The 22,391-nt window shown below is 40.2% G+C and overlaps 1 protein-coding gene, 1 long non-coding RNA gene and 7 other non-coding genes across 10 annotated transcripts in view; 3 read left to right on the forward strand and 6 right to left on the reverse strand.

The window, feature by feature from the left end:
- Window positions 1-1,292: 1,292 nt before the first annotated feature.
- Window positions 1,293-2,304, forward strand: LOC148343907 (uncharacterized). Its single transcript, XR_015845765.1, has 2 exons — window positions 1,293-1,605; window positions 1,727-2,304. It is a non-coding gene; the product is annotated as an uncharacterized LOC148343907 (long non-coding RNA).
- Window positions 2,305-3,950: 1,646 nt separating this feature from the next.
- ikbkb (inhibitor of nuclear factor kappa B kinase subunit beta) overlaps window positions 3,951-22,391 on the forward strand; it is a 27,148-nt gene continuing 8,707 nt past the window's right edge. For both annotated transcript variants that reach the window (XM_088291365.1, XM_088291359.1), the window contains exons 1-14: window positions 3,951-4,093; window positions 5,410-5,547; window positions 7,314-7,408; window positions 10,336-10,456; window positions 13,049-13,118; window positions 14,210-14,298; window positions 16,156-16,245; window positions 16,320-16,444; window positions 17,032-17,139; window positions 17,721-17,850; window positions 18,727-18,921; window positions 18,998-19,112; window positions 19,719-19,842; window positions 19,920-20,071. In XM_088291365.1, coding sequence (XP_088147491.1) covers window positions 5,443-5,547; window positions 7,314-7,408; window positions 10,336-10,456; window positions 13,049-13,118; window positions 14,210-14,298; window positions 16,156-16,245; window positions 16,320-16,444; window positions 17,032-17,139; window positions 17,721-17,850; window positions 18,727-18,921; window positions 18,998-19,112; window positions 19,719-19,842; window positions 19,920-20,071 — 1,519 coding nt within the window. In that variant the 5' untranslated portion in view covers window positions 3,951-4,093; window positions 5,410-5,442. The remainder of the gene's footprint in view (window positions 4,094-5,409; window positions 5,548-7,313; window positions 7,409-10,335; window positions 10,457-13,048; window positions 13,119-14,209; window positions 14,299-16,155; window positions 16,246-16,319; window positions 16,445-17,031; window positions 17,140-17,720; window positions 17,851-18,726; window positions 18,922-18,997; window positions 19,113-19,718; window positions 19,843-19,919; window positions 20,072-22,391) is intronic.
- Window positions 20,197-20,278, forward strand: trnas-aga (transfer RNA serine (anticodon AGA)). The gene has a single exon. It is a non-coding gene; the product is annotated as a tRNA-Ser (tRNA).
- Window positions 20,633-20,714, reverse strand: trnas-cga (transfer RNA serine (anticodon CGA)). The gene has a single exon. It is a non-coding gene; the product is annotated as a tRNA-Ser (tRNA).
- trnas-cga (transfer RNA serine (anticodon CGA)) lies at window positions 20,965-21,046 on the reverse strand. Its single transcript has one exon. It is a non-coding gene; the product is annotated as a tRNA-Ser (tRNA).
- trnas-cga (transfer RNA serine (anticodon CGA)) lies at window positions 21,296-21,377 on the reverse strand. The gene has a single exon. It is a non-coding gene; the product is annotated as a tRNA-Ser (tRNA).
- trnas-cga (transfer RNA serine (anticodon CGA)) lies at window positions 21,620-21,701 on the reverse strand. Its single transcript has one exon. It is a non-coding gene; the product is annotated as a tRNA-Ser (tRNA).
- Window positions 21,953-22,034, reverse strand: trnas-cga (transfer RNA serine (anticodon CGA)). Its single transcript has one exon. It is a non-coding gene; the product is annotated as a tRNA-Ser (tRNA).
- trnas-cga (transfer RNA serine (anticodon CGA)) lies at window positions 22,277-22,358 on the reverse strand. Its single transcript has one exon. It is a non-coding gene; the product is annotated as a tRNA-Ser (tRNA).

The raw sequence follows: 22,391 nt of genomic DNA on the forward strand, positions 1-22,391 counted from the left end.
GAAAGATGTGGAGTGGAGTAGAGAGGGGGGTGGGTCAAGGGGGGGGGGGGGGTTGCGCTGTGACCTCAGAAGGGGGAAATACTGCTGCTCTGCCTCCCGGATGTTGACGATGCAGCAGCGAGGGAGGGAGGAGCTCGCATCCCCACGCACATATCTATCGACCCCACAAAGGCCCCACTCCCATTTCTTTTCTCATTAATATCTAATCTCTTTCTTTAGATTGACGTCACAAATGCAACACGTTCATAATACCAGACTTTGATTTCATCTCCAGAGATTTCAAAGTCATCAGTATAATAATGAGTAAGTTGTTTTTGCATCATTTCCCTTCCATTTGAATTCAGTCAGTCAACATATGGTGTTACAGCATGAGGTGATGATGTCATGGAAAAAAAAAATGTTCACTTCACTTTCCAGGAGAAATTATGATTTATTCTGACACACATTTGAACTTGGAATTTAGATTCACCAAAGGAAGAATTGTAGCTTCAGGGGTGGCAAATATTTGGAACAACTCTTGTTTTTATACTTGAAATTTTCCAGATGAGCAATAGAATAAAGTAACTCTTCAGGGTGGTATAAACAAACGCTTTTGGGTGTACTGGGTGTGCAGTTAATTTACAGCACAAAATGTCAAACGTAATATAGTATGCTGTGCAGTTAAATCAGGAAAATTCGATAACTTAGCATCCCGACATGCCATACTAATTTAATCGGCATATTAGGGAGAAAATAAATATATTGTATACGATAGCTTAAATGCATATTAGACATTTTTAATTTTTAACTATATTTTTTGTTATTATTCTCAATGGTAAAAATGTAATCATTCAAAAATGGCATTATTATCTGATAATTTAAATCAAAGACAATTGTGAAAAGGGAGCTTTTAGATTTTTTGTTGTTGTTGTTTCGAGTTTAAATAAATTGCTGGTGCATGAGGATGCTGAATTAAAATCTCGCCCATGGCTCTGACCCAAAGTCAATTTTGGCTCCCGCACACATGCAACACTAATTGGATCGCTGTATGCCCAACAGAAAATGGATGGAGAGATTAACCCCACTTGGACAATTAAATTGTTTGTCATTATCTGTATTTGTGGTTTTTGGTTTAGTATTTAGTTTCATGTTTTTTCCTTGTGTTGCGTCTTGTCATGTTCATTTGTCCACCTGTGTTCGTCAACCAAAGCCCCAGTGTTAACCAATCAGGTTCTACCAACCCTTTGTGTCTTGTACAGGTGCTCCTAATTTTCTCGTCAATTTGTTTGTATTTAGTTCCCTGTTTTCTTTCCGTTCTTGTCGGTACATTACACTCGTCAGTTGTCCATGTCAGTGTCTCCGGCTCGTGTCCTCCTGCCAGTCTCGCTTTACTTTCAGTTAAGTCAAGTCCTTGTTTTGTTGTTCGCATTTGTTTTATACTTTTGTATTTCTTTGTTTTTTTTATTAACTCATTCAATACCATTGACGGATAAATACGTCAAAATCCTTTTTTTTTTACTGGGCTGGTCGTGAATGAGTTAAATACCATTTACGTTGCCCCTGAATTTTTGGGTCCTCCTCTTCTTCAACCCCCACCACAACCTGACAGTATCACAGCTGTGCCAGGTAAAGTGCTACACTTCAGATTGTTGATAAAATAGAATAAAAATGTCATAAAAGTGGTTTACATTCTGTATATGTATAAGGTTTATCAAAACTCACTTTCACTTTTTTTTCTATTTTTCAGGTATCATCTGGAGAGCTGTGACGCCTTTTGGCAATTTTTTGTCAGCATGTCATTCCGCTCCTCCGCCAACTGACATTGGAACAACTTTGCAAAATTGATGACTGGCAAAAAGTTGTTCTTTCCCTGACTGCAATTCAGTGCCAGTTTCTTCTCTTTATGCTACTTCAACATTGAGTAAAATGCGGACCTAATGCAGGGTACATAAATGCATTGTTGCATATGTCTTAATTGTTTCCTATTTATAATTTGAAGAGGATCATCACCCATCTTTGTTATTCTAAAATGCTTAACTACGCATGTTATGATTCATTTTCCGTTTATGACCTCTGCTGCTTTGCTAATTTTGTTCTTCTTGATGTGATGCCAGTCTGTCTGATGAACCACTTGGCCCCAGGAATCATTTGTCACAACCACAATCGTTTTTTTTTGTTAGTTTTTCATGCAAGTCCCTCCTTCCTAAGGAAATCCGTCTCCAGGATGGCCCACAAATTTGAGGATAGAATGGAGCCGTGCTCATAAATGTTCTGTTTTCTCTATCTATTTAAAATGTCCATATAAAGTATACTGTGATCGGTGGAGATGATTTGCTTCCATCTGTGTTATATTATCACTCCCTCTTAATGATGAGCTGACAAAGATTACATTTCTTCTTTGATGCCAAATGGAATTTTATGCAGGATGTAAGGTTCAGGCGCCAAAACTGATAGCAGGCTTATCTTTTAGAGTGAATTTATTTAACATGAAATATTACCGTACAGTTCAACATTCCCTGCAGCCCAAGACACTGTGTTGCAATAATGGGTGTGGTGGTTGTGTGACTGTGTATTATTTTCATGGGATTTGTGGGTCCATTAAGTTCTCTTGTGGCTCAAGTAATCATGGAGTCTACCAAAACATGGCTGACAACAACAGCAATAAAAAAAACAACACACAGATTAACTAACTAAGGAAATTAAATACAAGATAACTGACAAGACAGCAAGGTCCACCTGGGCAAGGTGGGTGTGGTTGAGGAAGCTGATTGGTAGAAAAATGGGACCGGGCTGATGAGAATAGGTAGAAACAAAAATCTAACGAGCAAGAAAAGCCATTACCAAATGGATACAGGTAAAACGTATAACAAAACTGAATCCAATTTAAAAGACAAACAGATACACAGATCATGGAAATAATCAAAGAACTAAAAAAACAATGCGAGGACCACAGCTGTCGGTGTTGGGTCAAATACCAATTAAAAGGAATGGCCAGCTTTCACTGTCCGATCAGTCATTCAATTGTGAGATGTGATGTCAGTTAACAATGTTGTATGACACCATTTTTAAAAAATAGCCCAAAAAAATAAATCATATGATTCCTAAGAATTAATTGTGAGCACTGTAGCTGAACTGTGGTTTACGTAATTATGTAGTCATTGTCCATGACATCATTAGGGAACAAGACGCTTATACAAGACATCATTTTGTGTATTTTTCCAAGCAAGCCTGAAGACATCAACCTGGCTGTGGCATTCACAGTATCCATCCAATATATGTACCGCTTTTCCTCACCAGGGTCCCGGGGGGTGCTGAACCCTATCCCAGCTATCTTAGGCAGTAGGGGTACACCGTGAACTGGTTGCCAGCCAATAGGGCACACATAGACATACAACAATCCACACTCACATTCATACCTATGGGCAATTTAGAGTGTCCAATCAACCTGCCATGCTTGTTTTTTGGAATGTGGGAGGAAACCGGAGTCCCCAGAGGAAACCCACTCAGGCACGGGGAGAACATGCAAACTCCACACAGGATGGCTGGAGCCGGAATCGAACCCACAACCTCTGCACTGTGAGGCCATCGAGCTAACCAGTCATACACCGTGCCGCCTATTCACAGACTGAAACGTATAATTAATTACACTCTTATTTAATCATTTAATGGTGCATTTATATATTTAGCTGATTTATTTAATTCCACATTTAATGAATGAATGAAGTAATTCAGTTATTAATTACAATTTTAGTTAAAAGTTTAATGGAGTATTTATTGATTTAAATGTGGCACTTTCAGTCCTCCATACAAGGCATATGTACTTCACACACGTTTGCCATGGGCTGCCCCTCAGTTCTATAATATGTACGATTTCTTCTTTTATCAAATTTCAAAACGAGCACGTTTGAAAAGCATCACCATTCAGCATTGAGATTAATAAGAGAACGGTTCACGTGACTGCCCCCACGTGGGCGGAGCCTTCAGGTTTACAGGAAATCTCCCAATCAGGAAGTCAAAGTTTTGGTGGAGATTTTTTTATTTTTTTTATTACTGTAAATCAAACTAAAACTGGGGACTATAACATTTTTCGGGACCCAAAACTATCAGACATCAGGTAGGCGTCGGGTGCCATCGTCCATGACTTTGATTGTGTGCTTGTTGAGAAGTTTAGTGATACATTTTTGTAATACACGCGCACGTCGCTGTTCTACGCAAATTACTTGTTGGTTGATACATTCTCCTTTTCACCGCATGAACTGATACAATGCACTTTGTGTCCTTTCTGACCTGTCGCTAAGTTATTTCTTGTACAGCTGCACACTCACCGGCCGATTCATTACATTCCCACACCCTAATAACGTCAAGATGAACAACTTTGCGAAGATATTAATGCGCACTTTTGAATAACCCTGCTAATGAAAAAAAAACATGGTTGTAGTCTTTTATTTCACATATTCAGCTCAATAAAATGACAAAATAATATCGACAGGTCTAAGTGCACATATGCTCTGCTGCCTCATCAGAAACATATTTAATTGATACTTTCCTAGAAGGCAGACCATGAAGTGATTCGTTTGTATGTATGTAAACTATATCTTGATATTTGGGGATACATAAATTAGTAATTACTAATACTGGGTTTAACGTGCAGCCATTTTGAGAGGTACGGGTTTGCAGAGTTCCTCTATACAGTGCACAGAAAATGTCTACACACCCCTGATCAAATCCCAGGGTTTTGTGATGTGGGAGAATTGAAAAGAAGATAATTTCTAATTATCACCATCAATACAACCTATTACCTGGAATATTTCTTTATGGCACTGAATGGTATTTAGAATGGTCGCCAATTCCATCCTGAAGTAAAGCAATCCCAAAGCATGATACGCTGAAGATACCTTTTGGACTTCAACCTTGGTTTAATGGAAAGAAGTGTGCGATGAGCTCCCACTGAAGATCTGGATGCTCTCTGCACACCATACTTGTACCGTAAGATGTAACGACATGTAACTACTGCTACTGCATCTCAGTTATTATAACTTCCCCTCGCAAATAGATTCAAAAAAATAAATAAGCAGATTTTTCTATTTCCTAACTAACTCTGGCATTTAAGCTGGGGTGTGTAAACTTTCAACAGCAATTCATATATATATATATATATATATATATATATATATATATATATATATACTGTATAATATTTTGTGTGTTGGTTTCAGAAGACTGTGTTTGAATATTGTTATACCTTGATCATCATCCAAACATATTTTATGATCAGTTTATGCAAAAATGCAAGTAATTTCAGAGGGTTCACAATTAGTTTTTTTGTAATGGGGGTTCAACTTTTGTAGCCTATGAGGATGATGCTTTGTTGTCATGAACCTGCCATGCCACTTCCCAGTAGCCTCAATGTAAATAGTATCTTCTTTGCAGGTGTGGCCGTTTTCAGGAGCCCCGGTGGAAGCCATGAACCGTGTCCCCCTTCATCAGCCACAGAGCTGTGGGTCCTGGGAATTGAAAGAGCGTCTTGGCACAGGAGGCTTTGGGAATGTCACTCGATGGCAAAATAAGGTTTGCGTTGCCAGAGCATATTCACCATCTCCAGTTTAACATTATGTTTCTGTAAAATACGCTGGCACTGCACCACATTAGGAACACATGCACAGTCTAATGAGATCCAATGGATGAATAAGACAGAGGTGGCACCTTTAAGACTATTTGGTTTACTTGACACAAGCTTTCGCAGAGAGTATATGTCTGCTTCGTCAGGTGAAGAGAGATCCAATAGAAGAGCTTTACAAGGAAAACTAAACTGTAACTGATTGGTGCATTTAAAATGGAACCAAAAACGACATACTTTGCTGAGTTGGAGTAATTCTATGAAACCACCTACAAATACTAAAAGAAATACTGGTAAACATATTTAAATTTACTTGGGCACCAATCCATTTTTTGATGGTGACAGGACTGAAATCATATGAATACAATTAGGGAAATGTACTGTGCTAAAGAAAACTAAAACCAACACTTGAATTGCTTTTGAAATTTGTTTTTATTTAACCATAATGCAAAATGTTTTGTTCTGCTTCTCTAAAATGCATAATATAATCGACACACACAAAATGGCGTATTTATTCACCTGAATTGGTGCGCAAGGCAAAAAAGTGTTCATTGAGCCGTCAGTCTGTGTATATTGTGTCTAGAAGCATCATCTGCTTTCAGATCGGAGTTTCCTGGCATTGTCCGGGTGCTCCAGGTTCCCTGCTTACAAGGAAACGTTGACCTTTTTGTCATGTCCAAAGTTGATAAAAGTTAATTTATTTATTTCATTTTTAATGTATTTAGCTCTTAAGGAAAGGGGATTTCTTTTTCGTAACTTGTTTGACTTCCCACCAAAGATGCCTTCTTTTTTTAATATAGTCTGATCAAAATCAGCATTGTTACATCACTCCTAGTCATACGATGAGAGCATTATGGGATGTAGTTTATGGCATTATGAGCGCACACTCCTAACGGGCCTTCCTCTTCCTTTCTGTATGACTGTGCTTCGTTTGTGTTAGTCACTCGCAGGTGTGAATACTGTATGTTGAGCACATTACACGATAACAGTGTTTCTTCTACGTACGATTTGTTCTGTAAATATTTAAAAACAGACCATGGAATAACACACTCCAAATTCTGAAAGAAATTCGTTACTGCAGAGTTGCATGTCTTGTTAGAAATATGTGACAAATAGTAATGTTTTGAAACGACTACTTTCATTTACTGATCGTTTCAAAATACGGTCACTCCAAGTCATTTGAGACATCTCCATGGCCGATAAATTAATCTTTTATCAGGGATACTATGTAATCGCAATGAGTGAGATAGGACTCACTGGTCATTCAGAGTAGTGCCAACACACTTCAGGATGTCCCCCCCAAAAAATGGCCTGGCAGAAGCAGAACATTTAGTACCTGAAGAGGGCGCCGCTGATGATTAAACTTCCTTCTTCCCGTATGGATGACAATGTTGCGGGTTATTATTAGGCGCCAGGTCAATTTACGGGCAGCGCTTTGACTAGGATGACGTCGTGGGAAAGAAGGAATGAGAAATGTATACTTGTGTTGCTCATCGCTTCCTTAACTGATTATATATACTACGTGGTGGTTGTATGTTGCAATTTTCATCTGACGTGTCTATGAATAATAAAACACCCCTTTCATCTTCTCCTATTAATAATACATTATTCAAATCAACTCGTTAGTTTAGCCTTTTATTTATTTATTTTTTTTTGCAATCATCGAGCCAGTTTCCCTTTTGATAATTCTTCCATATTTTGGTTTTATGTTGGCAAGGATACAGAGGAGCAGATTGCAATCAAGCAGTGCCGCCAGGAGCTGAGCGAGCGAAACAAAGAGAGATGGTGTCTGGAGATCCAGATCATGAAGAGGTCAGTTCAACAATCTTTGGAATGTGTTTTTTCATAAAAACTTTTCATAATAACATTGTTGAGTAGAATGTAAAGAATGAATTTCTTTGTGCATCACGATGTTTGTTCTGGTGTACATGGCATGGCCACTAAGCATGCAAACACAAACAAAGACGAGTTTCACAACTACTGTGAGTGATCAACTTAGCTTCAGTAACTTTAAATTTTTTTTTTTTGCTGAGGATAAAGAATATGTGACTTTGAGTGTTGTTATATTGTCTATTTGTGTTGCTGCTTTTGCTTGTGATTTGCTTGAGCCTATTTGTTGTTTAAAGTGTTATACTTGATTGATGCTATTATTTAACTCATCTATGGCATTTCCTATTCCACCAGCAACTTAATTTTTTTTTTTAATCAGACATGCAAGTAAATTTTGGGGGGTTTTGAATCTGCCCTGTTTTTTTATAGCACATATGAGTTTCATAATAATAACTATAAGGAATTATAGTAATATATTTGTAATATTTATGAATTCTGGGTTAGGTTCAGCAACGTTTTTTTTTTTTTTTGAAACGTCAGATATAAATTACAACACATAGTAAAATCTGTATTGCACAAGCTTTTATACGTCAAACCTAAAAACCAAAAATGAAAATATCTCAAAAACCTGATGTGTTTGAAAGAAGTAAAAACATGTTTTAAATCAGCCTCCAAAATACATTTCGGTTCTTTCAAATGCACAAAGTGTAATTCTCTTTGTTTTATGCTTAGTTTGACAGTGAACTTTAACTGGCGGTGGCACTTCATGGCTTAAAGCTTCTTTTTTGAAGAATATTCCGCTCTTTTTTGTGAAGTTAGTTAAACACCCACCATCTCAAATTTCCGTCAATACAAATTTGAGTTATTTTGGCTCACTCCTCTGGTTGTCTCAATAAGATTTAGATTTGGAAACCTGTTTAGGTCTTAACCACCCTTGATAATGGATCGATATAATTCTCTAGGTTTTGTAGCTGTGTGTTTAGCTGTCTTTAACTTGTCGGAGGACTATGAAACGTAACTGTGCTTCCGCTTCCTGAATGCGAGCCATAATTGTGTTGAGATTTGATTGTCCCATATTCAAGACACTCTGTGCCTGATCCCTCGACAGTACTGAACCTCCTCCATGTTTATTTTGTGTCCGTAAACACAGAGCTGATGTGACTTGCCAAAAAGTGCAAACTTTGTCTTCTCAGTCCAAAGGACATTCTTACTGATTTTTTTTTTTGTCTTCCTTTAATGGATGAGTACCAATAATTGTATCCACGTGTGGCCTCCTGTGATACTTTAATATCTCCATTTGAAAAGATGTTAGTTTTAGCAATGCCAGTTTTGCTGTACAAACTTGTCTTGAGTCTGATGAAGAAATCAGGGATTTTCCTCTTTATTTTTACCATCCAGTGTCTCTGTTTTTTTTTTCCTTGAGCTGCGTTTGAATAAGAAAGAAAATAAAACACTTGAGTTTGTTGTGACTCACTGCAATGCGTTCCATGACATGTGTTTGACATTTGAAGGTTCCACCCCCATCTGTTTTCTCAAAACAAAGCCTCTATCCTGAAATAGTGAGAATGGCACGTGGCATTTCATACTAAAAGGTTTGTGCTGAGGTCTGGGCTTATTTATGGACTTTAGGTGGTTATTTCTGACACAGTAAAGTGCCACCTCCTCATTGTGCCCCACTTTGGTGTCATCACATCCTCTCTCGTCTGCGTTGTGGGCGTGTCTCCTCTTTTCTTTTTCTTTTTTTTTTTGCAAGACTCAAGACGTCAGACGTTTGCATGCGTGTGTGAATTCAAAATACGGCCATGAAAACATTTCAATTTAAAAAAGTGTGTTGTTTTCAGACAACCACAGACCTCGTGCACCCACATTGTGACAAACATTGTGAGGGCAAGCTATTATATAATCACACCACAAACGTCTTTGTGCACGTATTCTGTAAAAACACGACCATAATGGTGTTTTTGGGGTAAGACGATCCTGGGTTCTGTCTTCCATACTCTATATTTAGAAGGCTTATAAGTGCCTGCTTATTCAGAGAGTCTTCCTCCACTTCAACGTGTTTTTAAATCGAATATATTTCTCACATGAGGTCATCTATCGTTTCGCTTGTGAAAGCATCCTGTCTTTATCTTTTAAACACTCGAGTTTGTTATAAGTGTTCAATCATTTGACAAATGAACACGTCTGCCTGCGGCTTATTATCGCAGCGTCTCCTGTTAATGCCGCTGTCATGCACTGATTACATGTTCCACACTGTTGTGGCTGTAGCATATCAACTAGAGTTTGTTGTTTTGATTTTTCTACTCCCGCTTTTTAAACAGCGCCAGGCTAAGTGTTGTTGTTCAGGATTCCGAAATAGTTTATCCATTATGTACCATCCAGTGAGGTGGCAACTACAGCAAGATGGCACCTAAAGGGTGGACCTACTTTTGTTGTCACCTATTGTTTCTATGTGACACAAATTTTATGGAAAAAATGCGAAATACGCCTCAATTTTTTATTTTTAAGCAATGTTCTAGACCTGAGATGGTCAAGTTAAATGCTGGAGGGTGGCCAAAATTTTTCATCTGTGTTACTGGGGGGGGGACACACATAGGGCCGTGCACTTTGTAACCAGATGAAGGTTTCTTCCCGTTAAAAGGGCGTTTTCCTCAACATTATTGCCAAGTGATGACTCACAAGGGATTTGTTGCGTGTCTGTAATGACGCAATAAATAAGCCTGGAGCGACGCGTGCCCCATTTAAAATGGTTCTTGGGCTAACTGGTGGTAAATAGAGGTGAACTGCTAAATTGGAGCTTCTGTACAGCACTTTGGTCTGCACTGATTCTGTACTACTATATACCTTGTTCATGTCCTTTACCAAACAATTAACTGATCAAAACTATATGACTATCCAAACACACTTAGGTTGGATCATGTCAACGTGGTGGCAGCCAGGGAGGTTCCCGAGGGGATGCAAAAACTTGTGGCTACTAATGACCTGCCGCTGCTGGCCATGGAATACTGCCAAGGAGGGGATCTGAGAAAGGTAAAAAGTAGGGATGTAACTATATCCAAATCTCACGCTACGATAATATCACGATATGAACCGCGCGGTGCAATAATTATCACAATATTATGAGGAGGTTGGCGAGATTAAGAAAAAGCTTGTGATCTTGTATAAAAAAAAAAAACTGTATTGTGAATAAAACCAAAAAGATCAGATTGAACCAAGAAAAAGAAAATCACAATATTCTGTTTTTGTACATGATAACAGCATTGATAAAGAAATAGGCTTGGTCAGTCAATACAATTTTATTGTCATGTGCTCCTATTGGCTCATCAGTAAGGTTGTGCAATTAATCGAAATTCAATTACAATTAAGATTATTACACTCAACGATTGCAAAATTGGCATAATCGTTAAAAACGATTATTATAGACAGTATATAATAATTGTATTATATATAAAACAAGAATAAAATAGTACTCATTTTGCAATGTCTATTAATTGAGTTAATTGAGTTTGGGCATTCTGCTGAAATCGTTCATTTAGACGTAAAACAGCTGGCAATTTATAAATTTATAGGAAATAAACTCCAATGCACTATTTTTGTTTATCCAAGGAAGTCATACTCGATTTTTAGTAGCAGGTGGTAGACGCGGGTTGCGTGATGTCTGAATAAGGAAATAGAGGCCCACTTGAATGCACATTGCTGTCTCACGTCTCTCAGTTGGTATTCACGCTTTTGATTCGTTCGGCAATTTTTGCCGTTTGCTCATTTCGCGAGTAAATTCATCACACGCACAAGGGACGATTCGTGGGTCGGAATATCATCAACCTCGGGCCTTTGTTAATCGAAGCCTTTTTTAAAATTTGTCAGCCCCCGCCCCAAAGATGGGCATCTGGCCAGGCTGGAGGACCAGACCGTTCCGTTCCCGTTTTGTAATTTTTGACATTATGTGTGTCGTTGTATGTTGTCGAGCTTACCATGTCCACTCTGTCACAGTGAAATATTAGTTGTTATAAAAATCGTTAAACAATACATAGTCATAGTCAGCTTCCTTACTGAATCATGTTGCTGAGTGAAGGTTCACCATTTGCTCAATGAAAATTTGTAAAAAAAAATATATCCACCCTATCATTGTCCACCCAGTCAGGAAGCTTACATATTTGTCTGCTTGCAGTTCATTTATTAAAAACAAAGTATGGGAGCTGGACCAATACAGCTTTATACCAGCAAAACATCAACTTAATACAATAATCATAACGTTGAATGGAAAAGATTATACGCACCTTATGGTTGATCTTAACTCGAATTATGAAAAGAGATATGGCACTTTTCCCCCCTCAAAGAGTTATTTCATTTTGTTTGTGTCAGCGGATTTTGTGCATTTTTTTTAATTATCTGAAACCAGGGAGTATGCACCCCGGGTTCATGTAAAATATTACTACCAGACAAAATAAAATCCCAATAATCATGAACCGCAAAGCCAGTGAAAGCAACAGCAAGTTGGAGGCAGATGGCTGTTCAGTCTCATCCTTTTGGTCAGGTTTCCAGCTGAGGAGTGATTGGTGGTTATCATTAAAAATGTCAAATAAATCCTTTGCTGATTTACTAGTTTATTCCCGCTTTACACAAAACCAAAATCAACAACTTTGAGTCCATCATTGGCTGCGAGTATTAGAATCTGAGCCTGTGCATGAACGCAATGTACTTAATGGATGGAAAATTCTCCAATGACAATGAAATGAAGACATGCCGACCGGCAATGCTAACAGCTAGCTGCTAGCCAGTAGTATAGCCACTAACGCCGGAGACTATTGTTGTGTTATACAATGATGACGTAATTAACTAGCGGTTTGTTAGCGAGTGAATATAATTTCGGGATGGTGTTGTGTTGATGTTGGTGGCAACTATGTCATGTCAATTTAAACTGCGATAAAGCAAGCTGAGAGGTCGAAAATGGATGTCAAGGTAGCCGTTACGCCACCACAAGGGCCAACTTCAAAGTAAAAGTCTACTAAGGCTATTGCATTGGCAAAAATGACTCAATGTATTATTTGTTAAGCTTTAGTTTGAAGTTCGCCATTGCGGAGACAGCGTGTTCCTTGAGTATGTTTGCAGCTTCCCTGACATGTCTGTCTGAAATGACGGTGTCGTGACAAGAAATAGAAATAAAAAAATCTCATTCATTTGAGGACTGGTTTCACCACAAGTTGCCAAAATGCTCCCATACGTGCGACTTACGTGATCCACGTGAGGTTTCAACTTCTTTTGCTGCTATTATAGTAATTGCAGATTCATCATGTTGCCTTAATGTGATTGCGCACAATTTTATTTTCACCAGCCGTTACGCGGATCGTGCCCGGCCCGAGCCGTGGTGCTTGATCCGTACGGTTCACGTCTCAAAGATGATCCATTGCACCACTTGGCCATCGTAGTTGGATGTAACGGAGAGAAGCCCGTCACCCTAAGTACTGCAAAAAAAAAAAATTATATGCAGCCTCTCGGTACCGGTCCCCACGCCGCACCGGACTGGGCTGCGGCCCAGTGGTTGGGGGACCTCCGCTCTAAATCAAGAGGAGGAAAGATTGATATGACACGGTCATTATTCTTGCCTGTCTCTTCCCTCCGCAGTATCTGAACCTCTTGGAGAACTGCTGTGGAATGCGCGAGGGCTCCGTTTTGATTCTGTTGTGCGACATTTGTGAGTATCACCAGCAGCCTCATTGTATCAACTAATTGTTTGACTCATAATTTGTCTGAGTGAGCTGGCAGGATCATTACCTTCCTTTCGTTTGAAAGCTGGGGTCATTTAGCCAGCCTCATGATGTCACCACTGACCCGAAACGGCAGCGTTTAGTCACCATGGCGACAGCTCACACACATGCACAAGCATACGACAGCCATCGGACGACGACGACGCTCGCTTTTCCAACATACGAGCCCTCAGTCCAACATGTGGAGCTGCTTTCTCAATGTATACACTTTTGACAAGCCACATTTGGTGTTGCTCATTGATTTCGTAACACACACACACACACACACATTGACTGTATGTGCTGTTACACATGGTAACATTGAAGGGCGTTTCCTTAACTTTTGCCAATAACGTGGTAATGACCTAAGCATCGACAAGCATGCATCTGCGCTCTGATTGGTTGAACAGTCATCGTCAGCGCACACACTACTCACTCTTTGACACACGTTTCGTGGAAGGGGTGTTCCCGTAAGTGTTTTAGATTCAAGTGGATGTTTGTTACAGTGAACCACAAGTTGTCATATGGCCTTCTCAGACTACACGACTTTTTTCTCGTTCATGACAATCGCGTAGTCACACTACAAGATATCGTTCTGTGTGTTAGACGGCAGCGAGACGTCACACTATAAGTCCGTCACCGACCAAACCTGGCCGCGTTTTCGCGTGCTCCCGTCAAGATTCTGTTCATCCGCCCTGGTTTGTTAAACCCCTCAATCTCAGCATGAAAGTGCCCTGGGGCTCGCTTTTTAAACATCACGACTCACCTGTTTATGGGTTTGGGAACATATTCACAAGTCATGAAAAGAAGAAAAGTCGGGGGGGGAACGGTTTCCTGTGCATGCTCACGCAGCAAACAGAGTTTTAGAAACTCTGAAGCCTGGAGGCAATTTTTTGAAACCTAAAACAGATCTTAGACTGATCAAATGAATCCAGTTCTGAGAAATGTGGTTCTCTGGAGGTTCCTATGATGAAAGTTGTATTTGGCGGTGAATCATGCTTAATTGGTCCCATTTTGTTTTTCATTCTCTTCCTTTTAGCCTCCGCTCTGACCTATCTCCACAAGAAGCGGATCATCCACCGAGATTTGAAACCTGAAAACATTGTGCTGCAGCAGGGAGAGAAGCGAGTGAGTTCAATGAGAAATATGCCCAAATCACGAGGACGAGGTTAGATTTTGGTCGTTTGGCATTTTTGGCCTTTTCTTTCGACAAGCTTTCCGCTCTAAGCTTGAGTTTAACTTAACAACGGAAAACCAAATCCTGCAATTTCTCCTTGGACTTGTAGGGTCTGGGCCTCTTTTTTTATACGGTTACATAAGGTTCCATCTAATGAAATAAAGGGACAGGGAAGGAATACCTATTGAATGAAGTCATAATTCTCTAGGTGAGATGCTTTCATTTGTCATCTTGAGTTCATGTCACATTTTCTTCGCAGATGATTTTGCTTTCCCTACATTCGCTCTTCTAATCTCACATGAGAACATGATGAGAATTTTAGCACCATCTGTTGCTTTTATAGCATGTGATTTGACAGCCTATGAACCCGCTTTATATGAAAAGATTTTCAAACAAAAGAAGAGCAAGGCAAACGTTTCAAACGATAGCTTACGCCCTATAAACTTAAATGGTTCCTGGTTTTACAACTCTTGAATTTGACCTGAATTTCCGTGGAAAATCCCGTCCTAATGTTGTCCACATGCATCTTGGGATCAGCCCATCTCCCAGTCTTTGCCTTTTTTGTGTGTGTATTGAATATCCCTAATCGGGTACAATTTTTCATAAATTCTTATCTGAGTTCAATTCATTACTTGAAAGAACTGGCTCCTTTTACAAATGAAACAAATTATTAGATTGCTTTAACTGTGAAAAATAATTTCTTACGACATTTTTTTGCATTTACACGAGGGTCATGAGGGGTGCTGGAGCTTATCCCAGCTGTCTTTGAGCAGTAGGCGGGGCACACCCTGGACTGGTTGCCAGCCAATCGCAGGGCACTCTTCGACAAACGACCATCCGTGCTCACACTCATACCTAGGGCCGATTTAGAGTGTTCAATCAACCTGCCATGCCAAGTGTAGAGTAACAAATTGTCATTACGGACATTTGAAACTGCCACTGATGTGTAAACTTGACAATTCCGTTTTTTTTCAACGGGGGATGGTTGAGGACCGGCTGATGCTGCTACTCCACTGTAATATTCAAACTTGAAAACAACTTTACGGACGCACAACCGCCAGTTGATGAAGTAGATTTTGCAACATACCTTTCTATTACTGATTATAAAAAAAAAACGGAAAACAGTCTATTCTTTCATTTGGAAGTTTGGTGTTTATGTAATCATTGGCTACAATATCCTGTTTGTCTTGAAAATGTCAAAATACTCTAATATGGCTGGCAGTGAATGTTAGCATCCAACTTCATGTTTTGCCACACGTTTCACCTACAAGTCTTGTCTGTGTTGACCTTAAATGTCATTTGGAATCTCTTCTCACGCCTGACAGGGCTCCTACGCCACCTACCCGGGAATGATATGTATAACTTGTAAAATGGTATCTGTGTCATAGTATCGGATCTTTTTCTTTTTTCACAAGTTACTAAAATTACATGTCTACTTGGATAAAAAGTTTTGTTTGTTTGCTTTTGTTTCACAATCAACCTCTGGAACAAATAAATTCTGTTTACACTATTTCTTAATGTGCAAACCAAGTCCGAATTAGCGCGAGAATGATCACACATGGGAAATCTACACGAGACAGGCCAGGATATTAAAAGGGAAATGAGGACAATTGGACCCAGGCGAAACACATGGGAAAGAGACAGGAAGCAGTACTGACATGACAGGAAGAGACAACCAAAACAAAACTAATATTTAAAAAATGCAACTCAACCAAACCGACGCTGTATTCATATACATGTATTTGCCCTATTAATGCAAGCTTAGCACTTAAACCACTGTTTTTTTATTTTTTATTCCTCTGTTTTAGTTGATCCACAAGATCATTGACCTAGGCTATGCTAAGGAGTTGGACCAGAGCAGCCTTTGCACTTCGTTTGTGGGAACGCTGCAGTACTTGGTCAGTCAGACACATTCCAAGTGTGGCATCAAGCTCTTGTCCTCCTGACCGCCTTCATGATTCTTATCTTTCAGGCTCCCGAGCTAATCGAGAGAAAGAAGTACACGGTCGCTGTGGACTACTGGAGCTTTGGGACGTTGGTGTTTGAGTGCATCACAGGATTTCGGCCTTTTTTGCCAACCTGGCAACCTGTTCTCTGGTTGAGTCTAAACTTTCTTTTTGATTGATGAGCTGCTCTTTTTTGTTATTTTCACCTTGCATTCGGTCCATTCTCATCATGTCGTGACTAGACAATTCTTCCGGAGTTTGCCCGACCTTTGCGCCTGTTACGACTGCATTTGAACGAACTAGGAACACGTGAATAAACCAAAGTCTCCGACTTGAAGAATTGCAGGATACGCGTGTTGTGCCAACATCAATGCCGCTTGTCCTTCACTATTATGCTGAATGAAAGATATAAAACCTGAGGGCATGTTTGGGGTGCAAAAAGGAAAAATACCCACCCATTGTTTCAGACTCACAATCCCAGTCCTGCATGTTTACTTTGTGCTTTATTCTACCTTAAATTAATAATATACCATATATCATTGCTGTGGTTGTAGTTTGCATTGCAAATAAGTTCTTATAATATTTTGAGCTTGTAATATCAAGAAGAGCATTAGAGTATTATGTTATATTCACAAAGGCAGGTTATTTGTCGCAAATGAGATCTGTAAATTAGAAAAGACAGTCACTACATGGTGATTCCTAACATCGAAGATAAGAATTTTCTTTTGTCATTTCTAGGCACAATAAACTACGACTGAAGCAAGACAGTGACATTGTCGTCTACGAGGACCTCTCCGGGGTAGTCCGCTACTCCAAACAGCTCCCTCAACCTAACAACCTAAACAGGTGAGTCACATCACTGTACAAATGCTGAAGACATACTGGAGCAGAGGACACCCGACATGAGGGCCCCAGGCATGAAGTCGCCCCCGAAGGACCACTTGCGTTGGTATCCCCCCCCCTCAAAAAAAAAACTAAAATAGGAGGAGCCTAAAAACAGACCCCAAAGCAGTCTTCTAAATTTGCCATATCACAGAGAAGAATATTGTGAACCATCCTGCCAAGTTCAAATGAAATCCAATTTTTTTGGGACCCAGTCTCCTGCGTTCTCTCAGTGACGTGCACATACTCACGGCAGAAAACGACATGCTCGAAAGCGGCCACGCCATTGGACTATCCAAAGGGAAGATTCATTTTCAGGGTGTACGCATTGCTAGCTAACGAACTACATGTTGCAGTTGAAGAGGAGGACTCATGCCTGATGTAGTTCGAATGCAACTTTCACACCAACAAAGAGATGTGCGTATCAAACTGGTAGCCCATCACCTTAATCAGGACCCAAACAGTAGCTCTCAAGTTCCAAAATGTTGGTAACCCCCTGTTCTAGTCATGCGTGTTTCACTTTTCATGTGGCGTGTACGTGACAGTCTTTTAGCGGAGAAGCTGGAGAGGTGGCTGTGGCTGATGCTCAAGTGGTCTCCACAAGAAAGGGGCAAAGATCCTGACGCCACGCCCAGCAACTGCTTTTCCCGGCTGGAACTTATTCTGCAGCTCAAAGTGAGATTCAATCACAGTCATTGTGTTGATTTATTATTATTGTTTATTCCCTCCATCAAGGTGGTTATGTTTACATTGGTTTGGGTACAAGTTTTCCTTCTATGGCTTTTGATAGAGCAACTATGATTTGACGTATTCGCCAATGATGTCGCTCTTACATTTCTGGGAAAATCCACACCACAATGACATTTAAAAAAAAAATCCAGATTACAAAATAACTAAAAAAAAAAAAAAAACCTTGTCCGTCCTCGTATCATAATGTAATCCCATTTGATCACATGTAATTATATCAGATTATGTGATATTAAGAATGGAGGCTTTACCTACTCCTTCTCAACGAGCCCTCTCTGCTTCAATCCTTCTTTGAGCTTGACAGTTTTAAATTCATTTATTTCTGGTTATTTATAAATATTGTATGTTTGCTCTACACACTTACTGCTATAACTGCAATACTGCTCCCTAATTTAGTAACCCATTTAGTCACTGCTTGGTGCTGTCGTGGAAATTAAGCAATTCTACATTTTGACCTCTAGATGGCGTCAGAGTAAATGAATTTTGACAAAACTAGCGCAGGTGTCTGAAAGGTTAAATCTGAACAGCTCTACAGGGAAGGCTAAATTGGCATTCCGATACAAAGAAAATTTGACGTACTGTGTATGTAACGTGTCACTGAGTAACTCAAGCTTAAATACTGTAAAACATCAGGCCTATATAACATAATAAAGGAACAAAAGCATAGAAGGAACATGGCAAGTGATAGATCAGAGACACTTCAAGGAACAGCCAGCCATAACATACTTGATGTAAACAGTTTGAGAACATAGTGGTTTACTCACTCGGTTGTTTTCAGCTCCATTTATGGTCTATTCCTCTCAGATGGTTCAGGTTTTGAACATGACCACGGCCAAAATCCTGAGGTACGCCGTCGCAGATGACGAGACGGTAGCCGAGCTGCAGAAGAGAATCGAAACAGACACGAGCATCCCTGCAGCTATGCAGGAGTTGCTGTTGGAGGCCGGTTTAGCCTTGGATTCTCACGGGCTGGCCACGCAGTGCGCCGTCGATTACACTGTAACGACAACATCTATGTTTACGGTAAAATTGTCAATGGCACTGCGTGATAATGCATCATGTCTCATGTGCGTAGGAGATAGATGGCCGCAGGACAGACTTCCCTCTGGTTTTCCTGTTTGATCGCTCATCTTGTAGTTATGAACCACCGTTGACTCCTCGCCCCCTCCCTGAAAACATCTGTTTTATCCGTGAGTCTTTCCCCTTCTCATTTTGGAATTACCTTTTAATAATGTGTTCTCAAAACCTTTAAAACCAAAAACTTTCTTTGCACTTTTAAGTGCCACCATTAAGTCCAACATTAAATAACAGTACTTGTTCATCAAAAACAAGGCAGCGGTTTTATTACTAAAAAGTAAATTTAATGATTGTAAGGCAAATCAATACTGCACTAGAATATGGGACAATAAATAAAAAACTCTACTAAATGATGCAATTACAATATAATGTGTCATATTCCACAATACTAATTAGAATGTCATGTTTTAGACTAGTGAAGGCACATAGTACATATGACAAAGAAAACTTTCGTGTTGACTTCCCCTTTAACAATTATTTATGCAAAATTTACCAACAAGTCTGTTTTTCCACTTTCACTATTTCTTATACTATTTTATTTGTTTTCACCCTGCCACACATTTGCAAACATACTAGTGCGATAGCAAACATTGTGCACCATACCAACATGACTTATTGCCATTCTGCTTTTTGGTGTACAATGTATCTGAAAAAATTGTTGAAACCAGCTCTCCAATAGCGATGAATAGTCAAATAATCATACTCTTCTGTTTGACCAGAAAAAGACCCAAAGCACGTACTGCCTTACAGCCCACTGAGGAGGACTTGTGGCCAGGCGTGGCACACCATCCGCTCCCTGAAGGAGGACTGGCAGAGACTGCAGCAGGGACAGAAAGCAGCCATGTAGGAAGCGCGTGCACACACACGCACGCACACACACAGGGTTATATGAAGTCTATGTCCCAAACTTTTCCTTCCAGTATGAGCTTGCTGAGGCACAACTCATCCCTGTCCAAGCAGAAGAACGAAATGGTGTCCATGTACCAGAGACTTGTGGCCAAGCTGGACTTCTTTACCACCAGCCTTCATATAGATATGGACAAATACCAGGAGCAGACTGCCACTGGGATCGGTATTTTATTTTCATTTACATTTCTTGCTCTTTGATACATTATGTGACAAATTTATTGTTGAGTATCGACGCGTTTCCGACTTGAGCTTTGCATTTCTAAATTGATCTAATTGTGTGGTAGATGTGTTGTCGTGGCCGAGTGGTTAAGGCGATGGAGTAGAAATCCATTGGGGTCTCCCCTCGCAGGTTCGAGTCCTGCCGACAACGATTTCTATTTTGGAGTACAGTTCATGTAAACCTTGTTACATTTTGACAATGGCATGACCATAGCTTTGCTTAAAAGCATGCATACGCTCGTCCAGGGTTTTCCAAGTCTGATCCTGCAGAGCCACAATACAACACGTAGATGTCTCCCTCCTCCAACACACCGGATTCAATTGATCAGCTCATCAGCGAGCTTTGCAGAAGCCTGATATTGATCCTAATTGTTTGAATCAGGTGTGTTGGACCTTGCCCCCAAAATTAAAATAAATGAGTTTAATCTCTCACAAAGACCAGACTTAGGGAACCCTTTTTAAGGGTGATGTGAAATTCGCGAGGGTTTACTTTTAAGGATGCATACGTTGTCGGCAGGACTCGAACCTGCGAGGGGAGACCCCAACGGATTTCGACTCCATCGCCTTAACCACTCGGCCACGACAACACATGGCGGAAGTAATGTCAAATTACCAAAATTCTTTTTAGGGATCTGAAAATGTGCTTGTATATGTAGACAATGCCAAGCTAAATTTTGAAATGTGTTGTCATTGCTGAATAGTTTTCGAGAGTTGATATCAACCATGTTGCGTTGTGACATTTGGATAACAATAGGTGTGTGCAAAACGAGCAGAGCCACACCTGATGGACAGTTCAGGATTTGTAAGCCCTATAGAGGTTCTTGACTTGGTCAAATACGTTGACGGCAGGACTCGAACCTGCGAGGGGAGACCCCAATGGATTTCGACTCCATCGCCTTAACCACTCGGCCACGACAACACGTGACATCCATGATGTCAAATTACCAACTTTTTGAGTAGTGATCTGAAAATGCTCGCATATGCAGAAACAATGCCAAGCTATATTTTGAAATGTGTGTCGTCGTTGGTGAATAGTTTTGGAGAGTTGATATGAACGATGTTGCATTTTGACATTTGGATAACAAGGTGTGTTCAAAACATGCAAAGCCACAACTGATCAACCGGTGAGAATTTAAGAACCTACAGAGGGTCTCCTCCGAATAATATACGTTGTCGGCAGGATTCGAACCTGCGTGGGGAGACCCCAATGGATTTCGACTCCATCGCCTTAACCACTCGGCCACGACAACTCATGGCGGACGTAATGTCAAATTACCAAAATTCTTTTTAGGGATCTGAAAATGTGCTTGTATATGTAGACAATGCCAAGCTAAATTTTGAAATGTGTTGTCATTGGTGAATAGTTTTGGAGAGTTGATATCAACCATGTTGCGTTGTGACATTTGGATAACAATAGGTGTGTGCAAAACAAGCCGAGCCACACCTGATGGACAGTTCAGGATTTGTAAGAGGTTCTTGACTTGGTCAAATACGTTGACGGCAGGACTCGAACCTGCGAGGGGAGACCCCAATGGATTTCGACTCCATCGCCTTAACCTCTCGGCCACGACAACACGTGACATCCATGATGTCAAATTACCAACATTTTGAGTAGTGATCTGAAAATGTGCTCGTATATGCAGAAACAATGCCAAGCTATATTTTGAATTGTGTGTCGTCGTTGGTGAATAGTTTTGGAGAGTTGATATGAACGCTGTTGCATTTTGACACTTGGATAACAAGGTGTGTTCAAAACATGCAAAGCCACAACTGATCAACCGGTGAGAATTTAAGAACCTACAGAGGTTCTCCTCCAAATAATATACGTTGTCGGCAGGATTCGAACCTGCGTGGGGAGACCCCAATGGATTTCGACTCCATCGCCTTAACCACTCGGCCACGACAACACGTGACAGTTCCCATGTCACATTAACAATATTTTTAGTAGGGATCTGAACGCGCTCTTGTGTAGAAACATTGCCAAGCTATATTTTGAAATGTGTGTTGTCATTGGTGAATAGTTTTGGAGAGTTGATACCAACCATGTTGCGTTGTGACATTTGGATAACAATAGGTGTGTGCAAAACAAGCCGAGCCACACCTGATGGACAGTTCAGGATTTGTAAGAGGTTCTTGACTTGGTCAAATACGTTGACGGCAGGACTCGAACCTGCGAGGGGAGACCCCAATGGATTTCGACTCCATCGCCTTAACCACTCGGCCACGACAACTCATGGCGGACGTAATGTCAAATTACCAAAATT

Source organism: Idiotropiscis lumnitzeri, chromosome 1 (assembly GCF_059441095.1).
Source record: "Idiotropiscis lumnitzeri isolate Australia: NSW breed Sydney's pygmy pipehorse chromosome 1, RoL_Ilum_1.0, whole genome shotgun sequence".
Taxonomy (NCBI): domain Eukaryota; kingdom Metazoa; phylum Chordata; class Actinopteri; order Syngnathiformes; family Syngnathidae; genus Idiotropiscis; species Idiotropiscis lumnitzeri.